Consider the following 16321-nt stretch of genomic DNA (forward strand, 5'->3'; position numbering starts at 1 on the left):
CCCTTGTGGCAGGCAACATGACAGCTCCACCAAAAAGGGATGCTCGAGCTGCTTCGGAAGAGAACTCTGCCTCCTTTTTTCACTCAATGTTGTAACAATAGGTCATGCAGAATAGCCAGAGGCTGAACAGAGCGCTACAACTTAACTGCGCTGATCACACAGAAAGTTTTGCTGGAAGGGTCATGACTGGTATTCCTAAGAGTGCTTCCACTGAGGACTGATGTACCTGAACAATTATTCTGACCTTCAGATCAGCTTCCAAGCTGCTTTTCACAGTAGTGTGGGGGTAAATGGTATGCCTGCAGGGCACAAGGGGGTCATGTGTGGACATACTGTACAATTTTTGCTGCCGCAATTTGTGAAAACATCAGCAGAGAAAGGCTTGTAAGGATGCAGTTACATAGGTCAAATTAGAAACTGAAACTTAGTTTCTCAAAAGTGGATACCTCTATTGCATCTTTCAGTGAACCTGCTAGCAAGAAAAATGCAGCTGATTGTTCAAAGCGTTGTTTTCCCAACAAAGCAAAAGCATTTTTTAAGGCAGCTTTGCGCCATCTATCTTCACTGAAGTTGTGGCTGAAAAAGGCAGTCATCTTTTCATCATGCTGGGACCTGTGTAAAGAAATGCAATGCATACAACTACTTATTACAGAACCTTATCATACAATCCCTTGAACATCACTTTAAATTAAACCTTAATCTTGAACAAGTTCTGCTTTGCATTCCTGGTTCAATTAAGATTTAATCAACCTTATGGTTAGCAGAACTCACCTAAACAGACCCCACACCACTGCTTTTTTCTTCATAGCAAGGTAAAAAAGTGCAGCATCTAAGGCATCATTGTTCCTCTGGAATGAAGCTTTTGCAACCTGTAGTAAACAAAACCTACAATTATTAACTAAAAGCAGCTATGTTTTCAGTAAACATCATCCTCTGTCAGGGAGGATTGTCGAGGTGATTGTATTATTTCTACAAAACAACAGTTACTTCTGTCAGAATGTTTTATTCATATGTAATAGCTCTTGTTTTATTGTAAATGTTCTTAAGAGTCAGAAAAACAGCACAACTGCAGATACTAACCCCTCTCAACCACAGTGGGACATTACAAATAAAAATGTTTTCTTTAAAAGCGTTATAGCAACTGATACTATTAGGTGAAATTCCTCTTGCAACCCATTATTTACATATACTTAAGCTAATTTAAGTTTTTCTTTAATGAAGACCGTTTGTTTTTTGTATAGGACTCAAATGTAATTGCATTTGATTTGGAGTACTAGGATAATTAAGTTCTGGTGCTCCTGGATTCTCTGAGTATCCTGTAACTTTTTAAAATGTATTCTTACAACAGATGACTTGGAATTCAGTAAACTATTAAGTACTTCTGTTCCAAAGACATTTCAAAGATTGCATTATTTGTTGTAATTCAAAGCAAAAGCTAGTAATTATTCAAATCCATCAAACTTCAAGTTACAAGGAAGCTGAAATTCTTAAAGCAAGGATTTAAATCTCATTGGTAGCTATGGGAAACAGTGTTAGATATTACCTCAAAAATATATTGTATTTTATCCCTTATTAGATCTCCCATAAGAAAACTCTGCATGCTAATGAGATTTGGTATAATTTTTGTTTTACATAATATAGGTGCATATTTCTATAAAACAGTAATTTTGCGACTCTTCAGAAGAGTAAAAGCTGCACTTATGTGCAGTTCAGTTCTTTTATGTTCTATAGTACTCCATTAAAAAAATATAAAATTTGCAAAACCACCCTTTGTGTAGTTTTTATTGACTAATATTTTTAGATATATTTATTTATTAAATAAAACCCACTACTGAATTGAAAGCATAATTCCCGTTTTAATCTACAAATACAGATTGTCTCACATACCTGAAAACAAGTTTCTTCTTAAAAACAGGGTACTTGGTATGATCTTTAACATACCATAAAGGGGGCAGAGAAGTTAGGTATTTCAGAAATGGCTTTTCCCTAGTTCAACTGTAATATATCTTACTGTTAAATATAAAAATATTGTAAGCCAGGACTGCCAACATCAATTGGCATGGAAAAAAACCTAGTTACACAGTCCCCTGGTGGGGCTGGAGTACAAAGGAATCTGCTATATACAAGGCACCATGCGTATCTGTTGAGGCATACCTAACAGCATGTAACTGTAATTTGTAAGCAGTAAGAAGTACCTTCTCAATGCATCTTCGGAGTGTGTTGATATTCCTGACCCACCACCCAATACCCATAGCTCTCAGTTCAGACCACTGTGGGTCTCCCTTCTGGATAGCAGGAATCATATTGATCAGCTCCTCCTCAGCCTCAGAATGAAAAGCCCATGCAAAATGGCAAGTAGATAAGCCTAAAAAATAACATAGGATAATAAAATTCACACGATTAAAACTTGTTAATAAGAAAATGGAATATGTGAGAGGTGCAAAGTGGGATCTTCCCACCCAAGAGTTAGGGAGATCTGCAAGAGGCTGTTTCCCTCAACAGGAAGCAGAGCTGCTAAAGGAACAGCTGAAATAACTTTTTGCTTGCTAGGAATGTCCTCTCCTCAGTTTCTCCCATCGTTTTCCACTACCCCATTCATATATGTACTGGAGTTATGTGGTGAAAGACTGAAGGAAAAATACTCTGTTATCACAGCAGCAGACCCATTCTGGGCCAGAAACCTTTCTGTCTGTGGTTTAGGTGGTATCTGTTTTTCTTTCCTGTATTTCACAACAACATCTACTCAGATTAAGCAAGGGAAAAAAACCTGTTGTGATGAAAATAATAACATAATCTTTAAGGTAAGATAAAGCCATGGTCATGTAAAGCAGTATGTTCACTCCTCTGGCAGAAACAAAGAAATATTTGCACAATCTTTATGTTACCTGGCTGAAGAACTTATCTCTGCCCATTCAGTTTGAGGCATGATCTACCTTCTGTGCTAAAGCTATACTTTTTCTGCTATACTTTTGTTTAGCCTATACTAAACCTTTACAAGATAAGGGCCTTTATGGAACAGATATAATCTAAAATTAACATGCAGATATTAGAAATATCATAGTATTATAAATCAAACATAACCAGATCCCATCAGCTCAAGTGGGTTGACCAAATGAAAGCAATGCTTTGCTCTAAGAATTACCTTGGTGAAGCAGTTGAACTCGGTATAGAGGTGGGAGTGATGTTAGAAGGCAGGTGTGCAAGCGCATGGCCAACAAATACCGTAAGCCACATTCATCTAAGGTATCTCTTCCTGTGAAATATAAAATACTGACCTTTGAACATGCAGATGACTACAAAAAGCATATATACAACTTGCCACGTGCAGTGTGAGGAACGTATGTTTTTTAACATGCTGAGAACCTGAACTACCAGTTATTATGTATGAAATATGAGTAGAGATTTATACTTAAGCGTTTTTCTTTCTTACTTTATCTAATCTGAATGACTGGTGCTAGCTTTCAGCTTTGGTATCCCAGAATACCCAAGGACTAAGTTTACATTTGCTGAGAAGAACAAGAATGTTAATTCAATAATATATCTGTTACTAACCTGAGTAATTCTTATCTCTGTTCTCATCTAGTTCAGTGCTTGTCGTGGCCACGGTGTCTGCCAAAGCAACAAGGAACATCTGCTCCAGTCGAGTGAGGCCTGGCAGACTTGAGTGCATCAGGTGGCTTGAAAGGACACTAGCATGTTCTCTGCCAAAGTAAGTCGGACCATACTGTGACAGGTTAATAACTTTCGATTTACTCTCCCTCTTTTCAGGCTCAAAATCAATGAAGTCTTCAGTTGTAACAGGCTGAATCTGGAACAGATCCGAGTACTGATCCTCTGTTTTCCTCTTAGCCTGATCTTCAGAGCCCTGAGGTATTTTAGAAGTTTCTTCAGAAACGTAAGTGGCATCTTGATCTGCAGCAAGCAGCGCATACAGTGGCAGTGGGGGAATTGAGTCTATCTCTGTGTAGTCTCGAGTACCATCTTTTCCAGCTGTGATGGTATCCTTTGCAGTACTACCGCTTACACTAATGGTACGAGAAAGGTGGCGTTTAGGACCAGTTCCTTCTCCAGCTTCTGTGTCTTTAACTATTGCAACTTCTCCTGCAATACATTTAACTAAATGTGATAGAATGGCTTTGGCTCGACGAACTTTACCCAGATCCATAAGTTCTAATAACTGGGTTGGATGATACTGGGGTAGAGTAGGTGAAAGAACATGAGCAGCTTCAAAAAGGCCACCGTCCTGGATTACAGTTGGAGTGCCAAAAACATCATCCACAATACCCGCCCCATCAATGACACTGGTCTTCTTTGCTATCAAGCTTGTTTTGAGTGGGTCTTGTGTTGTTGAGTCTTCAGTAGTAAAAACATCGCTTTCTCCGTCACCAAACTTGACAGCATGTTTCCATTGGGCATAAACATGCATTTCACAGTCCATTCCCACCACCAGTATGCCATCTCTCACCCAGGACAGAGAAACAGGCAGTGAAGGAGTACCATCTACAGATGATACCAAGTCAATTGATCTAAGCAACACCCACTTTGACTTTATACCTTGTTTTATGCTTCCACCTAGTGGTAAAGTAATGACAGCTACTCCCTCTTTGCTGCTAGTTTGATCCGTTACAATTCCCGAAAGTCTTCCATACATGAAGATGTTGGCACCAACTCCAACTGTCAATATATGTGAACCGTCTTCTTTTGATACCCAGTCCAAGTGCACCAGATGCTTGATACTGGGCACCAGGTATTTGTCTTTATTCAAAAAAGCATCTGATTTACTGTAAACAAATAAGTTACTATCTACACTGACCCGCGAATCAAGTACGCTTCCAACCTTAACTAAATCATCCAGATGAATCGTCTGTTCCAAAACCCATTCTGATCCTCCTGTAGACTCACATTCCAGTATACAAACATGCATGGAAAATTCTTTGGAAACAAAACCATTGTGCTGTATGGGTTGTTTGTACGCTACTGCAAGACGTCCTGTGTAAGAACAGCTAACGGCAACTGGCCTTCCTACTATGCTCACTGTACTGCTGTTGTCTTCTCCTTCATCATTCATTAAGGGCCATTTTCTCCAATGGTATGTTTCCCTTTCTTCATTTTTGCTGTTTAGATCTGTCTCTACGGTACATCTCCAGAACCGCACTCTGCTGTCTGAACATGATGTCACTATCAAATAAGGTGCAAGGCAGACTGGGTATATCGATGAAGAACTCAGGTGACCTGAAGTTAGAAAAAACATTTCCTTTTAGTAATATAAAGTAGAATGCCTATATGAATAAGGCAGACATAACACCGTCTAACTACTGATAGAGAACTTTACCCAACTCCAAATTAGAAAAATAAATCCAGGTTGTAAAGGCAAATGTATTAAGGCTGGTAACAGTCTTGCGGCTTGAACATTACTATTCATCTGCATTTCTGGTCACTATTCAAAGAAAATAAGCCGAAACTGAACTAATTCCAAGAAGGGGTGTTCGAAAGTCTTAATCAGATGAGATTAAAGAAGTTAAGATTAGGTTCATCTAGCCTACCAAAATGAAACCTAAGGCGGAGTGGGGAAGACAGGAGAGCCATAGAAAAACAGAGAAACAGGAAGTGTAAGTACATCAGGTAAAAAAACCCCAAACAAACACCCAGCACGTTAATGCTGGCAGAAGAACAAGTGAGTATAAATTGTTCGTTAATAAATTCAGACTAGAAGTTAGGTTTCCAACTATTGGGGCTTTTAGAGCTTTCCTGTGGGGACTTGATACATGTATGAAAGGGTAACATGACATGGACACAATGATTTGAAAGAGTCTTTTTAGTCCTGCATTGCCTCTATCACTAAATTAGAATGTGACAGGCTGAGGAAATACAATCCTATAAACTAGGAGGTAAATTAGTGGACCAACGGGATAGAAAAAAGTTACATTTACCTGCTGAAGGAGTTGCTCTTATTACTTCTACACCAACAGGAAGATCCAGAGGTTGGCTATACACAAGTCTGGAACTCAGAATGAGTTTACTAGCAGTCTGAAGATTAGCAATTGATGAAGATCGTGGAATGGGACTTATACCAGGTGATATATCTGGAGAGGAATCCACAGTCTTTTGCTCAGGTACACTAAGCTTATTCTCTGATGATGTAACTTCTGTTGGTTTTGCTATATATATATATATAAAAAAATGCCAACAGTGTTAAAAAAATTGTTTCAAAGGACAAGGCATGAATATACTACAATCAGATTTATTATTTTAGCAGTGCATAAATTACACTGAAAATAATTATATGATGTGTGCAAAATGTGTTAGTTTCATTGCATGCTGTGACTATTTGTTTTAAGATACCCGTAACATTCTGAAATACTGACAGTTTAAAATAAAGGTTCCAGTGTGTAAGTACACGCTCATCCTATCAAGAAATTTTTATATCGCTATTGGTATAGAATGCAACCAATGTCTATAAGGAATCGTACTTCTATTGCATTGACAAATTGTTCTGAAGATTCCTGACTCTGAGGCTTCTGCTTGACAAATGTGGCACAATTTGTTTTAAAATCAACCACTAAGCCCTTATTTCAAATAATATGAAAGAAGTGTCTGTCTCTAAGAAAATTAGAGTCACTCACTCACCTAAACAGGCTTGCACAGATTTGAGGTGAAGATGCCACATCTGAAGAACAGAGCAGCCATTACTATCTTTTTCAATTACTACTAGGTAGAACTTTTCTGAGAAAGGTGGTGGACGATACCCTGTAATTTAAACATATTATCACTATCATGAAGTTTACATTCAACAAAGAACTTTCAATAACAGAAGACATTAAAAACTGATACTTTTTCCCCATTTGAAAAAAAATTGCGTGATTATAAAACAAAATACTCAAACAGTGTCATTGACAGTATTTTTTAATTGACGTTTTGTTTATGGCTATGGAAGAATTACAGAAACAAAGAGACAGACTGACTTACAGACAACCTGAGTATTAGTGGCAAGTCTAATTTATTACATATATTTGCCTTCCCAGTCAGTTTGAACTGTTTTGCTAAATTATTCTTTTCTACCTGCCCTTTTTCTTCCTTTTTCGTTTAAAATTTTAATTCTACTACCAAATTCCCTAGTTACTTTCCCTTGTATTAAGTTGGGAGTCAGGTGTATTCACCTTATCACCTGGGATTACATACTGATGCAGAAAATACACTTTTGTTCTATTTTTTAATAGTTTTTTATATGTAACAGAGCATTTTGAAAAATGGACTTTGTCATGTAAATTCAAATGTTTCACTCTATGCAAAATAGAATGCCTTTGTTTACGGTTACCAGGTAAACAACAATTCATACGACCAACGTGAAACAGCCATTTTACTAAGTTCTGCAGATTCTCATTAAAAAGGGACGTAGCATATGCTGGCTAGATTTCACTAGTCCTTAAGAACATTTTCAGTACTTACTTCATATATATTAGTTATTTTTATGGTATACCTTGTGATGGCTGGAAAAATATCTCAGTTTCCTTCCCTTCCACATCTTCCTTATGTGGTTTGTATCCCAAAATGAAGTCTTCTTGAAAGACATGAAGCAATTGTGTGTTTGAACCACACTGAAACATTAAGCAATAGTTACACTTCCAGAAGAGTATAGCAACATTTTGTAATAATGCAATTATTTCCTTTGTGCAATCTAGCTACCGAAGAGGATCACTTTCTTTTATAGTGTTGAAAATTATTTTAATGCATCTGGAAAACTAACCATTTTCCTCTTATATTAAGAAAAGCATATTCTAGAACCTGAATGTTTGTATATTCAAATAATTTCCCTGAGATCTATCATGCTAGACAAATTCTGTAATGACATATTTTGCCACAGTTATTGACAAATGCATTAGTATATGGTTTTTATTTCTTTAGGCATTGAATAAATGACAGTGGCAAAACCTCTTAAGACTTTATCCCTCTTCAGTGGGAAGACATGTCTGCAGTGATTTGCTTGAGAAATCTAAAAAAGGGAATGAATTACAGATTTTCCTTCTCTTGGATATCTCAACAGCTGTCCTTCCTGACAGCAACAGATTTCTTTGCAGTACCTCTACCTCTTTATAAAGGAAGCTGCTGGCAGTGAAATCCTCTCCTGCAGCCACGGAAAAATATGTCCCCCAAAGACAGTGATGGTAAAGTTTCCATGCTGCAGAACACCCTTTTTCCAGAGAAACATGGAAAGAGAGTATTTCCTGTACTAATCTATAAAAGTTTTAGAAAAATAGTTTGTAAATCTGAACTCAAAATTGAAGATCCTATGTGATTAATACTTCAAAGACATGGAAATCTATTGAGAAATACTTCTTTATACATGTCAAAAACATCCAGATGGCTAATTAGGAAATGGCAAAACACACTGTTTTCACAGGCTGCTTCCTAACAGAAAATAGCAATGGAACATGTATGATCAAAATAACTGTAAGTAAGAACAAGGTATAAATAATACTACTTCCTCATTGTTTGAAATTTATAGCTAACAGATGGAAATTTTTCTTACAAGACAGACAAAAAAAAAAATCTGGAGTCGTACATGGCTATGATTCCTATGCTTTAGAATAGTTAGGTCTAGTTTTTAGGTTTGGGTTTTTTTTAATATTGTTCACCTTTTTGTTTATTTGAGGGGGATTGTTTGGTTGGGGTTTTTCCCCCCGTTAAATTAGAATGGTTTGTAAACCAGTCTCTAGTTAAGTTTTGTTTTCATCAAGATTTATGTTTAGAAAATATTGTTACGCTGACAACTTTGGGGCTTTGGGCTCCTAGCAGCTAAAAGAAAGCTATCTTGACTAAAATGTTCCAGGTATCTCAACATCCAGAAAAATTCAAGGCATTCATCACCATAGAGAAATGTCATGTCTTTTACCTCTTCTAAACAGACTTCTAAACAGGTTAATTAACAGCCACAACTACTAAACACCTTTATGTGATACCCTTAAAGAGTTAACAATTTATTTACTTTATTTGTTATTGCATCAAGTTCAATAATGCATCCTGGTCGAGCAGTAGATTGTTGGCTCACAATGTTAAACACTTCCCCAATAAGTTTCTGAAACAGAGCAAAATGAGAAAGGTTAGTATATTTTTCTTTGAGACAGAAGGAAATTGCTGTCATTTACAATAAACTGATGCTTTAATTATCCTTGTGGCCATAAATCATAACAGATTTCTTCCTGTTGTCATTTTGGCACTTATGAATAATGCGTTTATCAAGACATTTGCACTGTTATGAGTCTGCAGCTATCCATGGGGTTAGCACACCAGTTTTTATGGAAACCAAATCTTGTTTATTTAAAGATTTATCCTTTCATAACATAACATAGTATCTGTGCCATGAAAAACTGAAATATATTGCTTCACTTTAAACAAAATTTTCAGGTTTTGTCACAACACAAGAAATAAATCAGTACAGATTATATATAAACTGAAGGCTCTTAATTTATGCTGGAATGCGCACAATCATCGCTCCTAGAACAGTTTCCTCAGACTGATCTGAATACTGACAGGCTTTATCTTGTAGGATAGTTTATCAAATACCAGAAGAATGGAAAAAAAAATAGGAAGGATGTGCTTCTTTATACAATAACAGTGCCAGGTCTGGCTTTACTTTGCTTTAAATCATAGAAATGAAAGAAAAAAGGATGAAAAAACTGCTTATTACAGAAAAAGTAAGAACTAATATTACCCTTAGCAATAACCTACTGATTTCCTCATATCCCACCATCTCTACCCTTCCTCATACATAAATGTAACTTAGGTGGATACACCGAAGTCTTGCTCTTCTGTCCTCACCTTCCCACTTACTCTTGACTCCCCTCTTTTGAGAGGGCAATGAAAGAAATCCTGTTGGGGAAACCTGTCAGGACAATTTTGTTTCAGTCCAGCCACTGTTAGCAGCAGCAGCTGCATTTCTGTCTGATAACATTTCTAGACAGCTACAAAACATGTAATTACGCAAGGTATAATGTGTAGTAAGAATGTAGTAAGAATACATGAAATGGCACAAAAATTACACAGAACCAAGTGAAGACAAACTACTGGAGGGGAAAAAAAGTTAGCTGAATTAGTTTTATTTTAATACTTTCAAACCATTGCTACCTAAAACTTACAGATGATTCAGGGTCAGATAATTCATCTAGAAGTTTTCGGGCATCTACAACAGCTTGATAGAGTCTCAGGTTTTTGCCATCTGATGCCACAAAGCAAGCACTAGCAGAGTTGCAGTAAGTACCTAATAGAAAACACAAAATTTCATAGTTAAAAAAAAATGGCAGTCAAATGGCATCGAGTAGTTGAACTTTGAAATAACTCCCTTTCTGCTCATTTACGTAACTGAAACTCATCATGAAAGTTGATTAATAAAAGCAGAATTCATTTATGTTTACACACATGTAAAAATCAGTATGTAGTGCACGTAAGGGAATGCTGCCACTCCTTAATGTGGTTACGTTCTTTTCACTGTCACCTCTAAGGAGGTGCTTGGAACGGCTAACTAGCTTCCCCAGATTGCCAGCGATGATTTGGAGTAGGACTCTAAGGTATACTGTTCAGGAAGCTATATTAGCTGTAACTTTTTTCCTTGTTTACTGTCTCTAGGCTCTTTGGATAAAATTAACTTCTATGACTATTCCCTTTTACACTCCCCTTAAAAGTGCAGATGCAGAAGTGGAGGGAGAAATATATCTGCAGTAGTGAATAACATACTAAAAACTAACAGAGGGGCTTGTTTACTTCTCTACTGTGTGTAGAACAGGCTTGATACAAGGTTTTCTATTCTAATAAACATTTTCATCTTACATTATAAGAGGAAAACAACTAGTTATTTTTGTTTAGAAAGCTTTGTGAGATTCAGACAGCACAGAATGTTACTGTGTGAGCAGAGGAAACCTATTTATTCTATTTTAAACCAAAGATATGTTACGCATTTATTATTTAGGATTTTTGAGGTTGTATAACATCTTTGACACCCATTTAATCATTGCAAAGGTCAGGCTTGCCTTAGCATAATAAAATAACCTGGCACTATTAGTATAAAATTTAATGTTACATCCAGCGCAAAATGACATTTTTAGTGCTGTATACAAAGATGACAACTACTACAAAAGCATCTTTGTGATAACTCAAAAATAAATATCTGAGGGGCTCAATGGAGTAACATTTCTACAGACAATTATCCTAACTGCAAGAGAAAGCCCTAAAATTAAATACAAACCCCAAAGAATTGTCCTAGGGCATTACGCATCAGATGTTGTACTGCCTGACCTCTGAAAAAACATTGTCTGCGGTTCTGTGAAGATAATGTAGTCTTTCTTTAAAAATACTCCGTGTTCTAGCTGGACTTCTGTAAACCACTGATAACCTGAAGAATTTTGGTATTGTTTTAGGATCTTCTAAGCAGAGTTCTTAGCCAGCATGTTAAAAGATTTTGCTACTGTAAATTTTGGCTGAAAATCTTTCCCAATGATTCAGACGGTCAAGTGGTCCAAATACCAGTTTAGTTCAACTCACTGCCTCCTGCAGCTGTATATGGCCAACAACCCAGATGCCCAAGTCATTGGAGCATCTGTATTATTAATACCACGTCAATGCATGGACCACTCAGTGAAGCTGCCTAAAGCACTGAGGAAAGGGATAGTCTTGTTCTGTGTGAAAGCAATGATTGCTTCCTCACACAAAGAAGTTACTGAATGTCTGCTGATCCACAGTAACTACAGACACACTCAGACCAGATGAAACATTTTGGAGTGGCTTAGCCTCGAATGAAATAAAAATGCTTAATTTGCATAATGCAAGGAAATTGCTGAAAAGTTAATATAAATATACTCCAAATACAATACAATAGTAATTTATTTTAACAAATTAATTCTATGACTCACAGTGTTAACTCTATATGGAAACATAGTAAGTATACTCACCAAGGCAATAGCTGGGAATAAGTGTTGGAAGCCAGGCTACGTTAGAGAAAGCGGAGGTATGAAGAGAGTTAATTCGAGCCAATTCAGATACTCCTCCAGTGTATGACAAAGGTCCAATAGGGTCTACACGCCATAGAATCAGTTCACTATAGATTGCATTTGGATCATGGAATGTACGAGTTGCTGCATTTTTAAGTTGCTGCCTAGAAGAACCTTTCACATGTTTAATAGGATCCATTATTCTGTTTATCCTGTCAGAGTCCCAGCAACTGTCTGATTCAGGAGTTAACAGAGCATTATGGTGAGAAGATGTTAGCAGCAATGGTAAAACAGAGTGGCAAGCTAGATCATTGAGATGAAAACGGTGACCACAGTACCTAAACTTATGTGATACAGTTAGCACAGTAGTAAAAGCTGATTTATCAGCAAAAGTAACTGCCCATTGATTTAGAGAGCCATCTATATGTTTGGAAATCATCATTACTATGGGAGAAATTATATTCACATTTGCACTGTCCTGGGCAGAGCTTGGTCCTTTACTTGCTAGAGTCTTATCTGGAAAGTCCATTGTCTTCTGATGTACACCATTACTGTTATCTTTTACAAAGACAGGGCAAGCATACATCATAATATTTTTGCTAAGAGAACTAGCATCTCCTGATGGAAATGCAACAGGAATCCTAGAAGAAAATGAAACCTAAAAAAAACAACAAACAAACAAAAAAAAAGAAAATTAGAATAGCAACAACTCAGTGTAAGTCTGAATAAATGTTAGCTGTTTCACAGGAAGACTTAAATTCTTACTGATGTTCAGATATAAAAGAAAGGACAGAATGATTGTTGATTAAGATCATAAATACTGAAACAATTTCAAATATACAATACCTGAACTTGTCGAAAGATGCCTGGAGTGTATTCATCCAAGTATTTCACATGCCACACCAAAAAGGTACCATCAACAGGATGGATAGTAAAAAGCATGTCTGGATTTCTGTTCCATTCTGTTAGGAGCAACTCAATTTTCCGATCTAACAAAACTGTTGGAAGAGGCATGCATGGGCCTGCTAGTAGAGATGTTTTAGGGCTTCCCTCTCTTTCTCCATCTTCATGTTCTGAAGAGCCTGTACCAGTCCCTGTCTCTGATTCTCTATCTATAGACAAGTCTGCAACAAAAAAGAAATGTGCTATTTTATCCATCGCAAAGATTTCTCTTTCAGTTTCTATTCAAAACACGGTATTTTTTAACTTGCTAGTAGTACTATCAGATAAGAACATTCATGCACATTGAGAGTAGAAACATCTTTCTTTGGTCTGTCTGTACATAAATGTGAGGCTCTGGCCTTTGACTATTGCTTTATGCAATACAAGTAGTAATAAATATAACTGTAAAAATACAGATACTTAAGAGTAATGCCCTGCCTAAGACTATTTTGGTCAATTATATAAACCCACACATTTTATATGAATGCTGGTTCCAAATTAATGTGGGGGTGTGTGTTGTATTTATAAGGTAATAATGAAATATATGGCATGTAATCATTGATGAAATAGTACGTATTGCACGTTCAGGAAGAATTATCACACACTTTACTGCATTGGTAATCTAGATTTTAAGAACCTAAGCATTATAAATGACACAATGTATCATCAGTTTACTATCACTAATTGGTCTTACTGGTTTCTTGTGGTTTAACCCCGGGACATTTCCATAGAAGATTTATTTTTACACATTCTTACTGGCCAAGTAACTCTCCCACAGCAGTGTAAAGTATTTCTGGTAGGATATATTTTCCAACATTAATTTCAAAATATGTCCCTCCATTGTGAACAGCTACAGTTGGGATCATCAGGTGATCTAAGGTTTAAGATTTAAGTCTTACCAGCACTGGAAGCATTAAAATGGAGCTATGTCTAACCCTTCTTAAAGCTTACCATAAATCGGTGTGTCATTACTGACAATCAGATTGTAAAGTAAATAGAGAGCAGGTCTTAGTCGTAATTTCATACCTCAGTGGAATACATCCAAAATGGAAGTGAAAGACAAAAGCTACCTGTCTTTTTCACCTTGTATATAAACTATTGTGTTCCAACAGAGAGTACATCATGGATTTTTTTCATGCCTACAATTACAGCAGCCAAAATTTCAGCTGTAAATGTTTACTTATTTTAGATTAGTGATAAAATGTTAGTACTTACAATACTTGTGCTAAATAATTGTGTTATTGCATTAATGGGCTTCAAAATAATTCTTGTGCTACATTTCTCAGTATTACTAACCATGATCTAATTTCATATGTAAACCTCTCTCTCTTTCTTCCATTTCTTCTTCCTCTTCAACCTCAGCATCAAAATCTTGTTCTAGTTGTTGTTCAGAAATTTTTCTGAGACGCTGCATAAATACTTCAATAGAGGATGTAAAATTAAACTCTTTATTATTCAACCAGTGAACAACGAAGCCTCCATTTCCTTCATCTATATTAAAAGCTGTTCCAGCCAAGACTGATGGAATATCTGTGGACATTTTTAAACAAATAAAGCTATATATTAAACTGCTCATCTTTACATATATACACACACAGAGATTTCTTAATTAAGACATTTAACTTATTTTAGAGAGAACAATTTTTGCCTGTAAGATTAGAAAAGTAAGATGCAGATCAAATTTCTACATGCACTTGTAATTAAAAAAAGTAAAGATAGTTTAACATCAATAAATTTACATGAAAATTGATTTTTATATGAATGGAAAATGATACTCAACAGTTCTAATTGCTCAGTTTCATATGTTGCAGTGCTGTCATTTCATACAGATCTTAGGTAAGGTACATGATTGCCCTTTAATCTTTTCCTGGTTTAAAACAGGCTGCATTACTCTATAAAAAGCAGCTGTTTCCTGCCAAAAAGTCTGGTATAACTTTTACCATTCAGTACATATTCTGTAGGATGCAAATACTATTCACCATAAACCATTGCTTCCCAAAATCCAAACAACACCAAGCAGACTTGAAATTTAGGTTTCTCTTGCTTTCTGATATGTAAAGATGAATTTAATTGGATTTTAAAAGTGCTGAAGTTATTCAGAATAAATTCAGCCTCATTTGTCTTACAAAACTATACGCCAAGTAACAGACTTGTGAAACAACAGTCGTCCTACAAATTCCCTGTATTTGCTTAAGCAAAGCAAAGATGTGAATCTCAGCCCCCCGCCCCTTTTTTTTTTCATTTTGTGCAAATATATTATAGGTTAATAAATTATTTTATTTCACCTGTATTAGGGTTGATGCTTGCTGCTATATGAAAGTGACCAAGTGCATTTGCGTGATGTGAAATGTGACGCTGAACTTCATGAGTACCCTGCTGATCTGGCAATACATCTGTGTGGGTAACAAGAACTGAAGATCTCCTTTGTCCTTTTCTCATATTTTTCAAATGGTGAATTGTCTAGTACAGTTATAAAAAAATAAATTAAATACTAGAAAACAGTAAGGTAAAAATTCATACTTACACAAAGCCTAAAGCTTTTTAACTTCCTTCTACTTAAGAAGTAAAGACTAATTTCAAAAGGATTATTTTAAACATGTTTCAACAGAGATTAGTAACACTTATGTACATCAGTTCTGGTCAAAGGCAAAGCTGTTCTAACAGTCTTTTGAAAGTTCCTTTAATATCCGCTCCAACAAGAAGACAGAAGTATGCACTATTCTGTGTAACATTCCTAAACAAGATTACAACAATCTACAAGCAGTAACTTTTGCAATATCATTTGATAATGAATTATTTTTGTGTAATGGAAAACTGCTGACAGCATGTGGAGAGCACAACTGATTCAACAGCTCAAAGCATACTTGGTTCCACTCTCCCTCTTTGTTGATGGTCATGATATGTAAGAAGTAAAAACTTGGTCTGATTGTAATAGTCTACAAATGAGTGGTGGGGTGGTTGGTTTTTTTTGGTTTTGCTTTCTTGGATTTTATATTGAGAAGTTCACAGTAAGGGAAAACCTAAAAGACTTTACATGACTGCCACTGAAATTTAGAGACCCATGATACCACCTTTTGGAAATGCAATTATCAAATCAGATAACTAACAATTACAAAACCCCAAAACTTTACTGCTTCCACTGTTTTCACAATTACAGAGTTCCAGACCCACTCAGAATGAAACCATCATTTACTATTCCTCGTTAAACATTGTCTCTTCCCATCACTATTAGTTAGCTATAGAAAAAGTATATTCAGTTTTAGGAATACAGAGCTTAGGTTCAGAATTGCAAGGTCTCTGACTTCTTCAATGTTTAGCAGTAGACTTTCAAAAACTGATGTGAAATAATTCAGACTATCCTGTTATGCTTATATAAACTAGATAATACACATTCTTAGATT

The 16321-nt window shown here is 36.1% G+C and overlaps 1 protein-coding gene across 11 annotated transcripts in view; it reads right to left on the minus strand.

The window, feature by feature from the left end:
• The window catches only part of DMXL2 (Dmx like 2), a 55197-nt gene that overhangs the window by 22534 nt on the left and 16342 nt on the right, over positions 1-16321 (minus strand). For all 11 annotated transcript variants that reach the window (XM_055809536.1, XM_055809468.1, XM_055809515.1 and 8 more), the window contains exons 9-22: positions 15206-15380; positions 14217-14450; positions 12825-13102; positions 11940-12636; positions 10134-10255; positions 8984-9073; positions 7478-7595; positions 6628-6747; positions 5931-6158; positions 3553-5232; positions 3143-3253; positions 2196-2365; positions 772-869; positions 447-612 (exon numbers count right to left, since the gene is read on the minus strand). In XM_055809536.1, coding sequence (XP_055665511.1) covers positions 447-612; positions 772-869; positions 2196-2365; positions 3143-3253; positions 3553-5232; positions 5931-6158; positions 6628-6747; positions 7478-7595; positions 8984-9073; positions 10134-10255; positions 11940-12636; positions 12825-13102; positions 14217-14450; positions 15206-15380 — 4287 coding nt within the window. The remainder of the gene's footprint in view (positions 1-446; positions 613-771; positions 870-2195; positions 2366-3142; positions 3254-3552; positions 5233-5930; positions 6159-6627; positions 6748-7477; positions 7596-8983; positions 9074-10133; positions 10256-11939; positions 12637-12824; positions 13103-14216; positions 14451-15205; positions 15381-16321) is intronic.

Source organism: Falco peregrinus, chromosome 1 (assembly GCF_023634155.1).
Source record: "Falco peregrinus isolate bFalPer1 chromosome 1, bFalPer1.pri, whole genome shotgun sequence".
In the NCBI taxonomy this organism is placed as follows: Eukaryota; Metazoa; Chordata; class Aves; order Falconiformes; family Falconidae; genus Falco; species Falco peregrinus.